The sequence below is a fragment of the Lissotriton helveticus genome, chromosome 3_2, assembly GCF_964261635.1.
Source record: "Lissotriton helveticus chromosome 3_2, aLisHel1.1, whole genome shotgun sequence".
NCBI classification, from domain to species: domain Eukaryota; kingdom Metazoa; phylum Chordata; class Amphibia; order Caudata; family Salamandridae; genus Lissotriton; species Lissotriton helveticus.
The window spans coordinates 388829247-388846073 of NC_136062.1; the positions used below are offsets into that span (position 1 = coordinate 388829247).

The following is a 16827-nucleotide window of genomic DNA, read 5'->3' on the forward strand; positions in this document are numbered from 1 at the left end:
CTTCAGAGCTCATACCACCAAAGCTAAGGCTGCACCCGCAGCATTGCAGCATGGTATTCCACTCTGACATTTTCGACAGCTATGTGGGCATCACTGCACAAATTCATTAAGCACTACTGTCTGGACAGTCAAGTCTGCAGGTATGGACTTTTTGGCCGCTGTGGCCTTCAGGACGTTTAGGTCTAAACTTGTCTGCAGTTCCTCCTTCGGGGTTGGCATTGCTGCGGTATCTATTCTAAGGTAAGGAATCTGCGGCTAGATGTCTCGGTCAGATGAACAAGTTGCTTACCTTCGGTAACGCCTTATCTGGTAAAGACATAATCTAGCTCCAGTTTCTTTACCGACCTACCCATATTCCCCGCACTGTGGACAGGTTTTTAAGGTCAGTACTGATCCGTTTTAGGGCCCTCGTTGTTCTAAACACAAAACTGTCAGTACACTACATGGCTACGCACACCTGGCGTGGAGAGTCATGAAAAGTAACTGACGTCAGCGTGCAGAGGTCGTGCCTTTATAGGTGACTCGGATATAACTTCTGGCGTGGATGACTTTGCGTGGAGCTAACAAACGCCACCTACTGGTGCGTAAGGGTATTGCTCAAGTCGTTCAGAGCCATCCTGACTTCTGGGAAGTTCTAAGGTAAGGAATTGGAAGCTAGATTATTTGTGTACCAGATAAGGCGTTATAGAAGGTAAGTAACTTGTCCGTTACGAGTTAAGGGAAAGACTAAACTATAGATCATGTGAAAGCTCACTCCCGCTCTTGAGTAGTCTGTGGTGTTGGTAAAATGGTTGCATGCTACCCTTTTAGCCCTTGTAAGTATTTGTCCTAAATATGTCATGGAGGAATCTTTATAGTAATGTTTACTACTGCAAGAAGGTTCAGTGACTTGTACTCTTGTGTATTATCAAGCCATTAATTATTTTTCAACTTAAGAAAGTTGACTAATATCCATCATGAGGTGTGTAAAACTGTTACCTTAATTGTGTTGTAAATGAGCTTTTCTGCGTCTAAATACAGTTCATTACAGGATGCATGCATTATCCATAAAGAAATACTAGTATATTACCAATTAAAACTCTGAAAATGGCATTGAAAGAAGTTTCCAATTGTTAACCTGTAGCTTCTCTCAAGTATTGCTTGTGTGTTCAACTTATTAGTGGCAAATGAGAATGTGACTTGCTATTTCAATTCTGGTTTTTTCCCTGCTATGCTACTGTCCATGTTGGTGATAGCGCATTTGTTTTGCTGAGGCCTGACGCCTTTCAAGTAATTGCAGCAGACTAAACTAAATGATTTACCTACAAGTGGCCCAAACTAATTTTGTAATTTCTTTTCACACAGTGATCTAGCAATGGTTTTTCTTTTTTTCTTTGCAGCCTTAATTACCTTGTTAAACATAGTACCATGGTGATTTTAGCATAGTCTCCACTGATAGTGATTTTTCTGAATGATCTAATGTGCCATTGAAGTATATTATTTGTTTTTGATTTGTTTAAGATTAATACAAGAAGAAAAAGAAACAACAGAGCAGCGGGCAGAAGAAATTGAAAATCGAGTTGGCAGTGGGAGTTTGGACAATCTTGGTCGGTTTAGGTCCATGAGTTCACTTCCTCCCTCTTACTCTAGTTCATCTCCTCCTGGCAGTGGCCGCACCACACCAAGGCGCATCCCACACAGTCCTGCACGTGAAGTGGACAGATTAGGTGTCATGACACTAGTAAGTGAGAACTCTTTATAGTTTTTTTTCCGTTTGTAGAAAAATGTTTTCTATTTGTCACATACTTGTCAATATGTATATGTGTATGTGGCATGTGACCTGAAATTCCTAACATCAATTTTGCCTAACACAGTCAAAATATTTCCAGTGGATATTGGCTCCAGCTGATTACTTACTTGGATCATACCAGGCGTAGACTGACTGTTATGCTTTCTTTCGTCATCCTTATTTACCGATATCAGGTGGGATACATAAGCGAGTCATGTTTCTACTCTCTATTGGTATTGAAATGTCAACTATCCATACTGTTCCATGCATGCCTGTGACATATATTCGCATTCTCCATGGTTGCAGATCCAGAGCCAATGGGATTCTCGCAGTGATTTGATTGGGCTTTTGTCTTTTTCTTTTCTGATATGTTTTGGCAATGCTACTACCTAATTTTTCAAAATTTGTCATGCATTTTCTGGTACATTGACTCAGTGTCGCTTTTTACATCCAGAGAGAACTAAGTTAACTCTACCATTTTGAGTACAGTATTGTGGATTTTTTTGTTGTTTGTGCTCTTGTGTTAAATCTATATAAAAGAAATTTATTTTTAATATACAACTTGTGGGGTGTTCATCGGTAGTGTTGTCACTTGATTAATGTATGTGTTCACAAATGCTGGGGGTGTGGATTGGGCGCCGATGTGAGTAGCAGCGGACCTCGGAACTCTTCCGTGGCCGCCCTCGATAAGCATTGATCCTGTGTCTCAAACGGAGGCCCCATTAAAGTAACTGGCAGCGGAACAGCAAGTGCCTACCTGGTAGGTGGGACGCTGAAAAGGACGCGCAGGGGAACAAAACGGGAGTCTTACCCTCCTGCTACCCTTTCCCTGTCTGCGGCACAAAATGGCGGCTGCGCTGACACAGGGAGAAGAGATCGGCAATCACTGTGAGTGGACACCCTGAGACTGCTGCGGATTGAGTGTGCGCTCTCCCTTGATGTCAGTTGCAGCTGGGAGAGATCGGAGAGAGAGCACTACGCTTAGCGGCGATTGCCTGACCTTGAGATGGCGACAGGCGGGACATCGCACACGCTATGAACAGGCCCTCTGCGCTTGAGTCTGGAGATCTGAGGGACTGGTGGAGCTAACTGGCGGTGAGAGCGGTACTGTGAGTCTGCGCGTCTAGGGCCCGGTGAGACTGTCATGAGGGAGCTGCGGCTGGCCGGTTGAGAGGCACTGAGGCCGACTGTGTGCCCAGCGGGGAGGAAAGGCCGCAAAACGTGTAAAGGGCCTGGTGACTGGTGATCGGCGCGGAAGGGCCTAGCGCTGCCTGTAGCGATACCGGAAGAGCGGAGTAGTGGACATCTGGGGCCTGCAGGTGGACACTGTGCATGCCATGTCTGGACGCCCCTGACCGGTTTGCCACCTGAGAGGGCGCTTGGCAGCCTAGGAGCGGAGGACTGTGTGGGGGTCTGCATTGCTGACGGTGCGGAGGCCTAGCGCTGCTGTAAGAGAGGGCCTGGGCCGGGCTGCAGCTGAGACGGGAGGGATCCACACCTCCAGGTACATAAAGTCCACATTTGTAAAGCGCACAATCACCCGTAAGGGTCTCTAGGCGCTGGGGCCGTCGGGAACATTAAGCGAGCTATTGCCCAGAGTCACATGGTGCTGAGCTAACCTGCCGCCGGAGCCGGGGATCGAACCGTGGTCCACAGATTCCAGCGTCAGTCGCCCTGGCCGCGGCGACACACCTCTCCCACATAAGTGGGGCCTGATGATGTCCTGACCATGCAAACGCTGCACCGCTGAGGCGAGCACAGAGTCCTGTCCACACGCGGAGAGGCAGAGCTGGGCTGGTGACTACGCAGTTTCTGGCCACCGACTGGGGTGGTTATATTGGAGAGGCCCGATTCCTGTTACTTAGAGGATTGGAGGGATTCTGCGGGAGTGTACTTGGAATTACCGTCAGTGGCCCGGGGGATTGCTGGTCGGACCTGGGTGGCCCTGCTTTGGCGGTGGGAGTGCAGGCACTGCGCCACTAATTTGGGGAAGGAGAGGTTTGTCAGCCCTAGTCTATTGCTGGCACCTGCGGATCACGGACTCCAAGATGGGCAGAGTGTCAAGGAAAAAGGGTTTTGAGGTCCTGCGCATAGAGGAGTCGGAACGGCATACAGACGATGAAGAAACTGCCACTGAGGGGCGAGGGCCTGGGCAACCCGGAGATCCGTCACTAGGAGATAATATGCGGGCCATTGTTGCCTCGGGAGAGGCGCTGGAGGCAAGGATGGCTGCCATTGGATCGGATTTCACCTTATTGAAAAATGATAATCGAAAGCTCAGAGAGTGGCGACCAACAAAACTAACATGAAGGAGGTACCGGACGCGGTGGCCAGCTTACAAGCCTCATTGGAAGAAGTGGTGACTAGGGTCAAATTCCTGGAAATGAGAGCCGAGGACAGTGAAGGGCGTTCACGCCGCAACAACCTCAGAATCGTGGGAGTCCCGGAGCATGAGGAGGGGCCTGACGCGGTTCAATTTTTGGAAGCCTAGCTGAAAAAGAAGGTGGCACCAGAGCGTTTATCACCCTTTTATGCGTTGGAGCGTTGGAGCGTGCACACAGGGTTCCGGCTCGTGCACCGAAACCGGGGTCCCCGCCCCGCCCTCTGGTGGTGAGGCTGCTGCACTACAGGGATCGAGACTATATACTACAGAAAGCCCGAGACCGCCAGAATCTACAGATCGGGAATAGTAAGGTGATAATATTCCCGGATTACACTCGGGAAGTGCAGCAACAGTGGGCTTCTTTCATAGCAGTCAAGCGGAAGCTGCGCCTGCTACATCTTTCTTATGGCAGGCTTTTCCCAGCTTGTCTCAGTCACGGAGGGCTTGGGTGTGCACTTCTTTCTCACTCCGCAAGCCACATGGGACTGGTTGGAGATTCGAGGTGGTGAGGGAGCGATCACCAAGGCCCAATTCCCCTCGGGCTCGGTTAAATGGTTCGGCGGTGTTGCAGAGGCCCATCTCCCCCGCTAAGCGTCAACAGGAACGTGACCAGGCAGTGCGGGCAGTGGCGCACATCAGTCGTGGTGAAGTCAGTCCGGCTAGCGTTGATACAGATGCTGGGCGGACTGGGGTGGAGAGCTCAGGATCAAACGGTGTACTGTGGCTTTCCGATACAGAACTACCAGATGTCACTGCACAGAGAGCGGATGGGTTATTTGGGTGAGCATGCGGCAGGGGGGAATAAGAGCCACAAGACAATAAGCTGTTAACCGTGACATTGACACCCAAGAACCAGATTGCTGAACTGCAGAGGGAATTCACAATAGCTGCGTAGCTACGGGGCCCTGATTGGTGCTTTAGGAATAAGAGGGGGGCCCGGAGAGGGCTCGGAGGACATCGGATGCGAGTTACACGCCACCCTTTTTTTCTTTGGTTCTTTGCATGATTCTCTTGGTTTGGATGGGGACCTGTTCTTGTGTGCCTGTCCTGGGGTTTGGGAGTTGGGAACAGTTTGTCGTTGGGGATGGGGAAAAGGGGGTCAGACATGTCGCTATGGAAGCTGGTTGAGACCAGGAACTTGACATAGAGGCATGGGTACCTCCGTAGGGATAAAATCATGTCCTGGAATGTACGCGAGATGCACACCATGGGAGGGCGGCACAAAATATATGCCTATCTGAAAGAAACAGGTTAGTGTTAGATTCCTTACCTTAGAATGTCCCCAGGCGTCAGACTGGATCCGGAAAGTTTTGCGCAGCAGTACCCCTCCGCGTCGGTAGGCGTCGTCTGCGGCTCCGCGTCCGTCGTCGGCGCCAGGATGACGTCATCGGAGTACTTAGACGCCGCCCTCGCGCGCTGACATCAGTTCTTCTTTTTTGTGCGCCAGCAAGCCCAGATCCGGAAAAAGCAGTACTTCTTAGTCGTTTTTTTTTTTTTTTGAAAAACCTTTATTGTAGCATTCAATAAAATACAAGTATGGGCCTACAACCGCAGGGGCCAGCCGTTAAACAAATTAAGACTTAAGACCCCCTATATCACAGTACAACACAGCTCATCAGCCGACAACCCTGAGGTCTGGCAGCGATTCAGGATAGAACTTGTATTAGAATGTACAACTGAGTCCCAGGATGAGAAAGAGGTTCCATTTTATATTATTTAAGGAAGGATCAGGTGCCATACAATCAAACAGAAGAATACGGGGGACAGGACAAGAGACAGGATATGCATGTAAGAACCGCTATAATGGAACATTGGCGCCAAAGCATATGGATCGGTGCGAACGACAATACAATATACATTCAATGTTGAGCGCCAGTCCTCAGGGCCTGCCCACCCGGAAATCAGGATATCATAAAAGCATAAGCACTAAATAGAGTATGCGTTAAAAATCCGAATGATTCTCAGACTATACTGATCCTTTAAGGAATAAAAAAAGGCAAAATAAAAAAAAAAACATCCAACCCTGCACCCCTGCAAATGGCTACAGCCTAACCCCACTAGCAGCGTGCCTGTCGCCCCTAATAACTAAAACCCTAAAAGTAGGAAAAAGAATGGAGGAGGGCTTTTCAATTTGGGCTCCCGGCCCCTTTAGACCCCCCGCCAGAAACAGACACCCCCTAACCCTAAAAGATCAACGTATGACAACACTTATAGAAGAAATTAGGGGGCATCGTAATACACTGCCCAGCCTTTTAGATCAAACAGTTGCAATTCGAACACCCGTAGAAGCCACTCCAACCCGTCCCGACCTTGTTGATTTTAACCCTGGCCCTTCCGAACCAGCACACGACCCCCCCCCCCAGCGAGACCCAAAAGCACACAAAGGAGTAAGAAGGAAGAAGGGAGTCATCAAGAATCCATATATGGCGACACGGAGACAAAGAGTACACAAGAGCCTCAGACGCAGAAGAACTCTCCCTCCTAGATGGACAGTCACAATGTATCTTGCCCAGGAGTCGTAAAGTCACCAAGAAAGGAGAAGACGACCACAAATTGGATGGAAAGTCAAGAACAAAAGTCTCCGAGAGGGGAACGCCTTTCGATACCTCCAAAGTCGATAGTGGTGGAAGGTTCGGCAGTACACTGACGACCTCCGGAACACTGTCCTCCAGGGCACCATCCGATGGTTCCAATACTCGCTTCCTCATGGGGTTCTCGCACGGAGTCAAAATGGCCGCAGTTTGAATGGCTGCAGATTGCTGTTCCATCAGTAAGGCTGGGTCCGGTTCCACCAGGATCATCTCAGATAGGCGCGTGCTCAATTTGCACAATAAGACATCCACATGTGAATGAAACGCCCTAATTTCTGCCAATATTGACCTCAGCGATGTCCCAAGCACCGTACGATCCATATTTCACGCCCGACACCAATCACAATCACCTCACCGGGTGAATCTGGTATCCTCAGGGAGGACAAGGAGGATCACGAACGTTCAGATGCAGAGGGTGACCAGTCCTTATTCGCAGCCACGGTCAACAGGATCACGAACGTTCAGATGCGGAGGGCGACCAGTCTTTATTCGCAGCCACGATCAACCCGGTTAAGGCCGCAGGCCAGAGACCCCGACCGATCGAACCCCGGCGGGCCCAATACCGGGTCCGCGGGACGGGGACTCCCACCCGCAGCCAAAAACAAGCAGAGTCACTCCTCCATCGATGCTGAGCAATAGAAACGATCGCCGCCAAATTTGGGCTTAAACAAAGCCTCCACACCGATTGACCGGACCCAGCCTGGGTCTCCCGGCCGATGTTGTTGCACTGCAGCCCGGCTGTGAAAGCACTCGAGGCCCCGGCTTCACCACTGGAGTAGGCCACAATCTTCAACTCGATGGAACTTCGTCAAACCAGCCGATAAAAGTTTCCGGTTTCAACATCGGAGTGCGGAACAGTTCACGCACACAAAGGCTAGGCGTAAAGTCAGGATAATGTCCAGGATATTATAGCGGGGTACAGAGGTCGGCGGAGCCGGGAGTCTAAGCAGCCCTCTTGTTTGCTGACGTGGCTCCTCCTCTTAGTCTCTTTTTGGCTAACTTTTTCGATCTCTTTTGGATCCTTTTTCGAGTCATCACGACTCTCTGTGCCGATAGGGATGCCCGGGTTCAAGCCATGTGCCGATTGTAGCCGCCTGATGTCGGTTACCGATCCCCACCGTCAGTGCCTCTATTGCCTTGGGGCCAACCATGTCTGCTGGGCCTTGACGTCGAAGGCTAGGCGGGAACGGTGCCGTAAGCGCCTCTAGCTCGGGCAGTCGGCCCGTGCCGTTTACTGTCCCGGTCCAGGAAGTCGAAGAGACTGCATCGGACGACCCCACCCACGCGGCTCCGCCAGAGCTGCTAGCGTCGCGGACAGCTTCATACCCGCAGGAGATCGATGCCTTCCTCATGGCCATGTGGTCGCTCTGTCCTCAGTCGGGTCCCGCAGTGGTACCTTCGGGCCCCGTGGGCCCAAGCGGGCCAGGGGCTTTGGCCCCGGCGCCGTCGGGTGCTTCGGCGCCTTCGGGCCCGACGCCGCCGGGGCTTTGGCCCCGGCGCCGTCGGGTGCTTTGGCGCCATCGGCGACTTCGGTCCCGACGCCGAAGGGCCCCACTGTGTCCGGGTCCAGATCCGGGTCGCCGCTGGTCGACCTTACGACCCCGCTGGTGCCGACCCCCAGGGTGTCGCCCTCGACGCTGCCCCCTGACGACGTCGTCCCCGGTCCCTCCCTCGGTCCGGATCTGGCGTAGCTCGACGCCGCATTCGACTCCTGGAGAAGAGCAATTCTTCTATGATCCGGCCCCATCTTTTGCACCTGAACTTCAGGGGATGGAGGGCAAGGAGGATTTGGAGGGTCTGAGGACCCTCTGGCACGGGAGTGCCAGTCGTATCAGGACTGGGCAGATGAACTAGAGGAGGCCAGGGTCTGGACACTTTGCTCGGCACTGGCTTTGTCTCCCCTCCTACCATGGCTACGGAGGAGGGGGCAGCTTACAGTGTGGCGTTGACGAGGGCGGCCAAGGCCTTGGCTCTTGAGCTCCCCATCTCGGCCTTGAGGACTAACATCCTCACCGAGGTCCTTAAACCACAGGCAAGCTCTTCGGAACCTCTACTGCCGTTTAATGAGGCCCTTACTGACGTTCTGTTGGGCACTTGGTCCAAGCTCGCTACAGGCCCCCCTGTAGATTGGAACGTGGCCAGACGCCACCCCCGGCCCCGGCGACCCTAGCTTCCTGTCCACCCACCCCACTCGCGAGAGCCTGGTTATTCAGGCCTCTAACTCCCAGTCCGCATTCCCGACTGCTCCTCCTGATCGGGAATCCAAAAGATGTGACCAGTTCGGAAAGAAGCTGTTCTCCTCACTTAGTTTGGGATTGCGGTTGGTCAACACCGCTTGCCTTTTGGGCCGTTACACCTACTCTCTGTGGGACACGGTTGCGGCCGAGCTGCCCAAGGAGGCCCGGGTGAAGCTCGCTCAAGCCCTTGCGGAAGGGCGGGATGCGGCACGGTACTCTATTCGATGTGGGCTGGATACCACCGACTCGCTCGGCAGGGCGAGTTCCACGACGGTGGCGATTCGCGGCCACGCCTGGGTGAGGTCCGCCAATTTCTCGGCTGATGTCCAGAATACGCTCATGGACATGCCGTTCGATGGCAGTCGCCTCTTTGGGGACAAGGCAGACAGTGCGCTTGAGCGTTTCAAGGACTCCAGGGCTACAGCCAAGTCCTTGGGCCTGTCGGGCTAGCGCCAGCAAACTTTTGCCTTTCGTGGCCAAGGAAGGGGCGCCCCCACACCTCCTGCCAGCCACGGGCTGCAGACTAGCTTCCAGCGCGGCGGCGGACGTGGTAACCGCCGTGGCGGTGCCAGGGGACAACGGCGAGGCCAGTCCACATCCACCCCCGCATCATCTGCCTCAAAGCCTTCCTAGTCCGAGCTTTAAGGCCCATTTGACGCGAGTGGGGGGCAGGGTTCGCCATCACCTCCACTGGCACACCATCACATCGGACAGGTGGGTGCTGCAAATCGTCCGAAGGAGCTACTCCCTCCCCTTCGAAGCGACCCCTCCAGCCATGCCACCGCATGTCGGGGGATCTATTGCAACTTCTGCAAGAGGATGTTTCGGCCCTCTTGGCCAAGGGGGCTATAGAGCACGTTCCTGGGCCAGAAGTAGTGTGGTTGTTACTCCCACTACTTTGTTTCCCAAGAAGGGCAAAGGGGGCCTACGCCCTATCTTGGACCTGCGGTATGTCAACGGCTTCCTCCGGAAGGAGAAGTTCAAGATGCTGACTTTGGCTCAGGTCTTAGCTGCCCTAGTCCCCGGAGACTGGATGGTAGCGTTGGACTTGCAGGACGCATATTTTCACATCCCCGTCCTGCCGGCCCACCAGTGTTACCTGCGGTTCACGGTAGGCCACGAGCACTTTCAGTTTACCGTGCTCCCCTTCGGCCTTACCAGCGCCCCTCGAGTGATGGCAGTCGTCGCAGCTCATTTGCGCAGATTAGGGGTGTCAGTCTTCCCCTATCTCGACAACTAGTTGTTGAATGCGGGCTCGCCCCAGACAGTCGTCAGCCATTTCCAGACTATGGCCGACCTCCTGCACCTGCTGGGGTTCTCAATCAATGTGCCGAAGTCACACCTGAGTCCCTCTCAGAAGCTCCTCTTCATCGGAGCGGTTCTGGATTTGGCGCAGTTTCGGGTTTATCCTCCCAAACAGCGGGTTCGGGATATTCAGGCTCCGATTCCGATCTTTTAGCGTTTATCCAAAGTCTTGGTCAGGTTGACGCTGCGGCTTCTGGGTCTGATGGCCTCCTGCATCCTTCTGGTGCATCACGCCAGGTGGTGAATGCAGGCTCTGCAGTGGGACCTGAAGTTTCAGTGGGCCCAGCATCAGGGTAACCTGTCTGACCACGTCCTGATCTCAGAGGGCACTGCGAGACAGTTGCATTGGTGGCTCACGGACCGCGATTGGGTCAGCGGAAGATCCCTCTCCCTACCCCAACCGGAGCACGTAGTTGTGACTGATGCGTCCCTCGTGGGTTGGGGGCTGGGGCACATGGGAGAGGCATAGATGAGAGGCCTCTGGTCTCTGGTGGAGTCCGGCTTCACATCCACCTTCTGGAGCTGCGGGCGATCCGGCTTGCACTGAAAGCCTTCCTTCCCTCTGTCCGGGGAAGTGTTGTGCAGGTGTTCACGGACAACGCCACCGCCATGTGGTACTGCAACAAACCGGGCGGGGTGGGGTCGTGGACCCTTTGTCAGGAGGCTCTGCGTCTTTGGCAATGGCTGGAACACCAGGGCGTCTCCCTGGTGGTTCAACACCTGGCAGGTTCCCTGAACGTCAGGGCGGACGAACTCAGCCGTCGGTGCATGATGGATCACGAATGGCGTCTGAACTCGGACGTGGCGCAAGGTCTCTTTCAGCAGTGGGGAGAGCCTTGTTTAAATCTATTAGCCACAGAAGAGAGCACACAATGTCATCAGTTCTGCGCGTTGGAATTCTTTCCAAGGCGGCACTCGCTTGGAGACGCTTTTTTGTCGTGAGTGGAGCTGCGGTCTGTTGTACGTCTTTCCGCCTATACCACTTCTGCCCAGAGTGCAGGAGAAGAACAGACGCAACCGGGCCCAAGTCATCCTTGTGGCTCCGGACTGGGCGCGAAGATACTGGTATCCCGAGCTACTCAGCATGTCAGTCGATCCCCCGATTCGTCTGCCTCTTCAGGAGGACCTTCTGTCGCAGCAGCAGGGGACGGTCCTCCACCCAAACCTGTCCAGTCTCCACCTCCAAGCATGGAGATTGAGCGGCGACAGTTGAGGCCATTTGACTTGCCTCCTGAAGTATGTGATGTGATTCTGGCAGCCAGGCGTCCCTCCACAAAATTGTTATACGCCTGCAGGTGGAACAAATTTGTGGCATGGTGCACAGCAAAGGCTGTGGATCCCCTTTTTGCCCCGCTTTCAGAGGTTCTCCTCTTTCTACTTTCTCTTGCCCAGCAGGGCTCTGCTCTGGGCACTATCAAAGGCTACCTCCCTGCCATTTCAGCCTTCTTAAGGCTTCCTGATCAGCCTTCTCTTTTCAAGTCCCCTGTTGTAAATAGATTCTTGTAGGGCATCACTCACATGTTTCCTCCTGTTCCTTTCGTGATGCCTCAGTGGGACTTGAACCTTGTTTTGACCTATTTGATGTGCACTCCCTTCGAGTCACTTCACAATGGCCCTCTTCGTCTTCTAATTCTTAAGACTGCATTCCAGGTTGCCATCACCTCTGCCAGGAGAGTGAGTGAGCTCCAGGCTCTTTCTTCTAAACCTCCTTTCCTCTCTGTCCATCCGGACAAAGTTGTTTTGAGAACACGTCCCTCTTTCCTGCCCAAAGTAGTCACAGCCTTTCACATCGGGCAGTCCATCACCTAACCCACCTACTTTCCGTCTTCGCATCCCTCAAAAGAGTAAGAGAGGCTCCACCGTCTAAACCCAAAACGTGCGCTCTCATTCTATCTGGACCGCACACGCCAGTTCCGGGTGGATGACCAGCTCTTTGTTGGTTACGTGGGCGCTAAGAAGGGACCGGCGGTGCACAAACGAACCATTTCTCGATGGATCGTTTTGTGCATTAAGGCTTGTTATTCACTGGCTAAAAAGGAGCCTCCTGTGGGGCTGCGTGCCCATTCCACTCTGGCCTCGGCAGCTACTATGGCCCTGGGTCGGGGAGTCCCCTTGCAGGACATCGGTCAGGCAGCTACGTGGGCCTCGCTGCACACGTTTGCTAGACACTACTGCCTGGACAGCCAAGTCCGGAGAGATGGCCTTTTCGGCCGTTCTGTGCTCCAGACTTTCTGGTGTGATCATTGGTTCGCAGACCCACCACCGGGGTTGGTATAGCTGGGGTATCAATTCTAAGGTAAGGAATCTAACCCTAACCTGTTTCTTTCAGATGCACAAGTTACTTACCTTCGGTAACAATATATCTGTAAGAAACAGTAGTTAGTGTTAGATTCCTTACCGCCCCACCCATCCTCCCCGTTCTGCGAACCGATATCTAGGGTTAAGGTTCTTCCCTTTGAGGGCCCTAGTTTCATGGCACCAGTGTTGGTTTTTATCATGGCTCTGCGTTTCTGACGTGGAAAAGCTGTGTATAAGAACTGACGTCCGCACGCGAGGGTGGCGTCTAAGTACTCCGTCATCCCGGTGCCGACGACTAACGCGGAGCCGCAGACGACGCCTACCGACGCGCAGGGATACTGCTACGCAAACCTTTCCGGATCCAGTCTGACGCCTGGGGATATTATAAGGTAAGGAATCTAACACTTACTACTGTTTCTTACAGATATATCGTTACTGAAGGTAAGTAACTTGTGCATCTGGTGCGGAGAGGGATACAAATTGCTCTCCTCCAGGAAACCCACTTGACGAAATTAGAAGGGGCAGCGCTACAGTGTTGCTAGAAAGGGCAGGTGTTTCACACTACATATTCTGCCTATGCAAGAGGGACCTTGGTGTGGGTGCGAGCGGGGGTACCATTTCAATGTGTGAGGCAGATTATAGATCCCGATGGCCGATTCACAGTAGTAACGGTGCGGCTTGATGGCCGGGATATCACGTTGGGAAGCATATATGCTCCTAATATCGAGCAGCCAGCGTTCTTGGCGCAGTTATCGCAGAAACTGCCGATGGTACTGTCAGGACCTGTACTCCTGGGGGGGAGACTTCAATTGCATAACTGATATAGCCTTGGACCGCTCTCACCTTCCGCTCCCTGACGCACCTGCCTAAAGAATTGCTGAAGCCCGACTGGTTTGGCAAAGGCATTGGGAACTGACTGACACATGGCGGGCCCACCACCCGGGGGGAGGACTCTTATTTCTCAGTTATGCATGAGTTGGACGTCCGCATGGATGCTATCCTTTGCTCGCCGGATGTGCATGGAATGATTGGGTTGAGTGAGTACTTGACTAGGACTTGTATACAAACGAAATGGTGGTGTGGCACACCGTAGAGTTTATAATGTAATCCAATGGTGAAGTGCAATAAGCTTTTTCTTGACTTTTTCGGGCGCCTCAAGAATGTTTCTCTCCCGGCCGGTAAGAGAATGGCTTGGAAACAATATCAAAGGGGGCGTAGGAACATCCCACGCTGAATCTTGAGGAGCACCAGTGGGCCTTGGCCTCAAAATTATCAAACGTTACTTCAGTTTAAAGCTGAATATATCTTTATTCAAATTGTATCTTCATAGTTGTATATTTAAACGTCACTAAACTTTGATATTACTTGACTAGGACGACATCTGATCACAACCTGTTACTGGTGTCCTTGAATTGGGCTCGGTTAAGGTCTGCCATCCCAAGCTGGCGTCTCCGCCTGGAGCCGCTGGAAGACCAGGTCTTCAGAACCACCATAGGCACTGCTATTGAGGACTACTTTCAACACAATGCCAACACGATTACTAATCTGCATAATGAGTGGGATGCATTTAAAGTTGTGATTCGGGGGCGTCGTAATGGGGAAGCGGTGGGAGTACGAAAAACCCTGCTGAGTGATGTACAGAGGGCGGAGCAATGGTTAAGAGAGATGGAAAAGGAGCGACCTGGGCAAGCAGACAAGCAGGAGGAACTTCTGGCAGCTAGAGAAGAGGTAGTGCTGCAAATAGAGCGACTCAGATGTCATGATCAGAGGGCATATGCGGCAAGGGCACATGCTGAGAGAGATAAATCTGGGGCATTATTAGCTTGGCTGGCCAACCCGGCGCGCAGAGGGACACCAATTTTAGAGCTATGTGGCGAGGATGGTGTAAGTTACTATGACCAACAGACCATCAACGTACAGTTTATGGTATACTATACTACTCTATACCAAAGTCTGTTGGATACGGGAGTTCTAGAGGAGGCGGGGGGAGGTGGGGGTTCCTAGACATCGAGCTGCCACAGATTGAGGAGGAGGATGCGGAGAGCCTAGGCCGACCAGTGGAGTTGGAAGAGATCAGAGGTGCCGTAAATTAAAACACCTGGCACTGATGGGCTGCCATCAGTTTTATGTCACCTATGTGGATTTGTTGCCCCTACCCCCCCCCCCCCCCTCCCAGCTGTTGGCAAACCAAGATGGTTATCTGCCCAGTTCAACAAGGGAGGCAGTAATTGTGCCCCTCCTCAAGCCGGCATGGGACCGTGCAGCCTATCGCCCGCTCGCGATGCTGAATCTCGACTATAAGATCTTAAGTAGTATTCTAGCACATCGCCTGATGGCCCACATGACCGCGCTTGTGCACGAGTACCAGGTGGGGTTTATTCCTTCCCGGAGTACGGCCATGAATATACGAAGGTTGGGCCAACTGGTACATGGCTCGAGGGATGAGGGGGAAGAGGCGTGTGTGCTGTCAATTGACAATGAAAAGGCCTTCGATAGTCTTGATTGGCCATATCTGTTTAGGGTCTTGAGGGCATTTGGGCTGGGCGAGGTGTTTGTGGCTTGGACATAGGTTTTATATAACCGCTCGACGGCTAGGGTCCGTACGGGGGGGCGTGGGGGGGGGAGTGATTTCTGAAGCCTGCGGGGTGGGTAGGGAGACGAAGCAAGGATGCCCTCTGTCTCCCCTCTTGTTTGCTCTGGCAGTCGAGCCATTGGCTGTACATGTCCGGTATGGACGATACTACAGAGGTTTGGAAACGATGGGTCAGACCCACTACTTTGCTTTATATGCAGATGAACTTTTAATGTTCCTCGCCAATGCTGCTGAGGAGCTACGGGGTGCCCGTGATTTGCTGGCTAGACTAGGGCGGATGGCGGGCTCAAAGTTAACTGGGACAAGACGTGCCTCTTTCCGATGCGTGGAGGCAGCCAGATGGGCTGGATGTGAGATGGGAGAGCAGTTGCTTGCCTTATCTAGGAGTCAGAATTTCCTCATGAACCTTCTGATTTATTTGAGGGAAATGTGGGGCGCGCATGGAGGACCACCAGGAGTAACTTAGATTTTTTGGGAACCTTGCCTTTGTGAGTGATGGGGAGAGTGGCGTTGTTAAAAATGGTTACCTTGCCCCGTCTACTCTACTATTTTGGACCGTTACTGCTCTGGATACCTTGGAAGTACTTTGCCCAGCTGAATACAATGGTTACGGGTTTCCTGTGGGGCTCAGGGCGGCGTAGAGTGGCGTTTAGTATGACTCGCCCTATGGAGGGAGGCTTAGCGGCTCCCGACTTTGAGGCATATTATCACGCGGCCCAATTCCAATGGTATACATGGTGGATGGCGGGGGCGGAGGAGAACCGGAGGTAGATGGACCTGAACCTTCGCCGGCTCGCTCGGACTCTCCTCCAGCTGCCGCTTCGTGAGGTAGAGGTGCCGAGGGACCTATGGGTGGTGCGACGATGCTGCAATCGCGCCAATAGACTTGGGGTGCGGCCATCATACGCACCTGAGATCCCATTATGGCTCTGTGAGGTGCTATCGCACGGAGGGGATTGGCAGCAGTTGTGAGACAGGGAAAAATTGGGGATTTCCAGACTTGGGGACCTCTAAGAAGAGGGAATCCTCTTACCCTTTCAGGATCTCATGGAAAGACATGACATTCCCGGGCAGGACTTTCTTCTACATGCCAGAAACCGGTCCCCGGAAGCTTGTTTCCTTCACAGTGTAAGAATTGGCTTTTGTAGTTTGGTTTGCCCTGTTCCCATCATGCACTGGGACAGGAACAGACTAATTTGCATACAGCCAGGTTCTGAAACTGGGATGGTGCAATGAGCTAAAAAACGGTGTTGGATCTAGCCCTGATCTTTTGACTAGGTGAGAGTATTCTGCTTAATTCAGAGACTGTCCCTCACCACCCCTTGTTGTAAATATTTTTGTCCACCCCAAGCGTGGAAGGGTATACTCAGACATGAGTTCCTTGCTCATTGCACCATCAGGATTCAAGCAAGCCGGGCCGAAGACGGCTGTAATGCCAGAAACCGGTCCCCGGAAGCTTGTTTCCTTCCCAGTGTAAGAATTGGCTTTTGTAGTTTGGTTTGCCCTGTTCCCATCATGCACTGGGACAGGAACAGACTAATTTGCATACAGCCAGGTTCTGAAACTGGGATGGTGCAATGAGCTAAAAAACGGTGTTGGATCTAGCCCTGATCTTTTGACTAGGTGAGAGTATTCTGCTTAATTCAGAGACT

At 52.6% G+C, this 16827-nt stretch overlaps 1 protein-coding gene across 22 annotated transcripts in view; it reads left to right on the forward strand.

Annotated features, from left to right (window-relative positions):
- PPFIA1 (PPFI scaffold protein A1) overlaps positions 1-16827 on the forward strand; it is an 807831-nt gene that overhangs the window by 427759 nt on the left and 363245 nt on the right. For all 22 annotated transcript variants that reach the window (XM_078684274.1, XM_078684276.1, XM_078684283.1 and 19 more), the window contains one exon: positions 1501-1720. In XM_078684274.1, coding sequence (XP_078540400.1) covers positions 1501-1720 — 220 coding nt within the window. The remainder of the gene's footprint in view (positions 1-1500; positions 1721-16827) is intronic.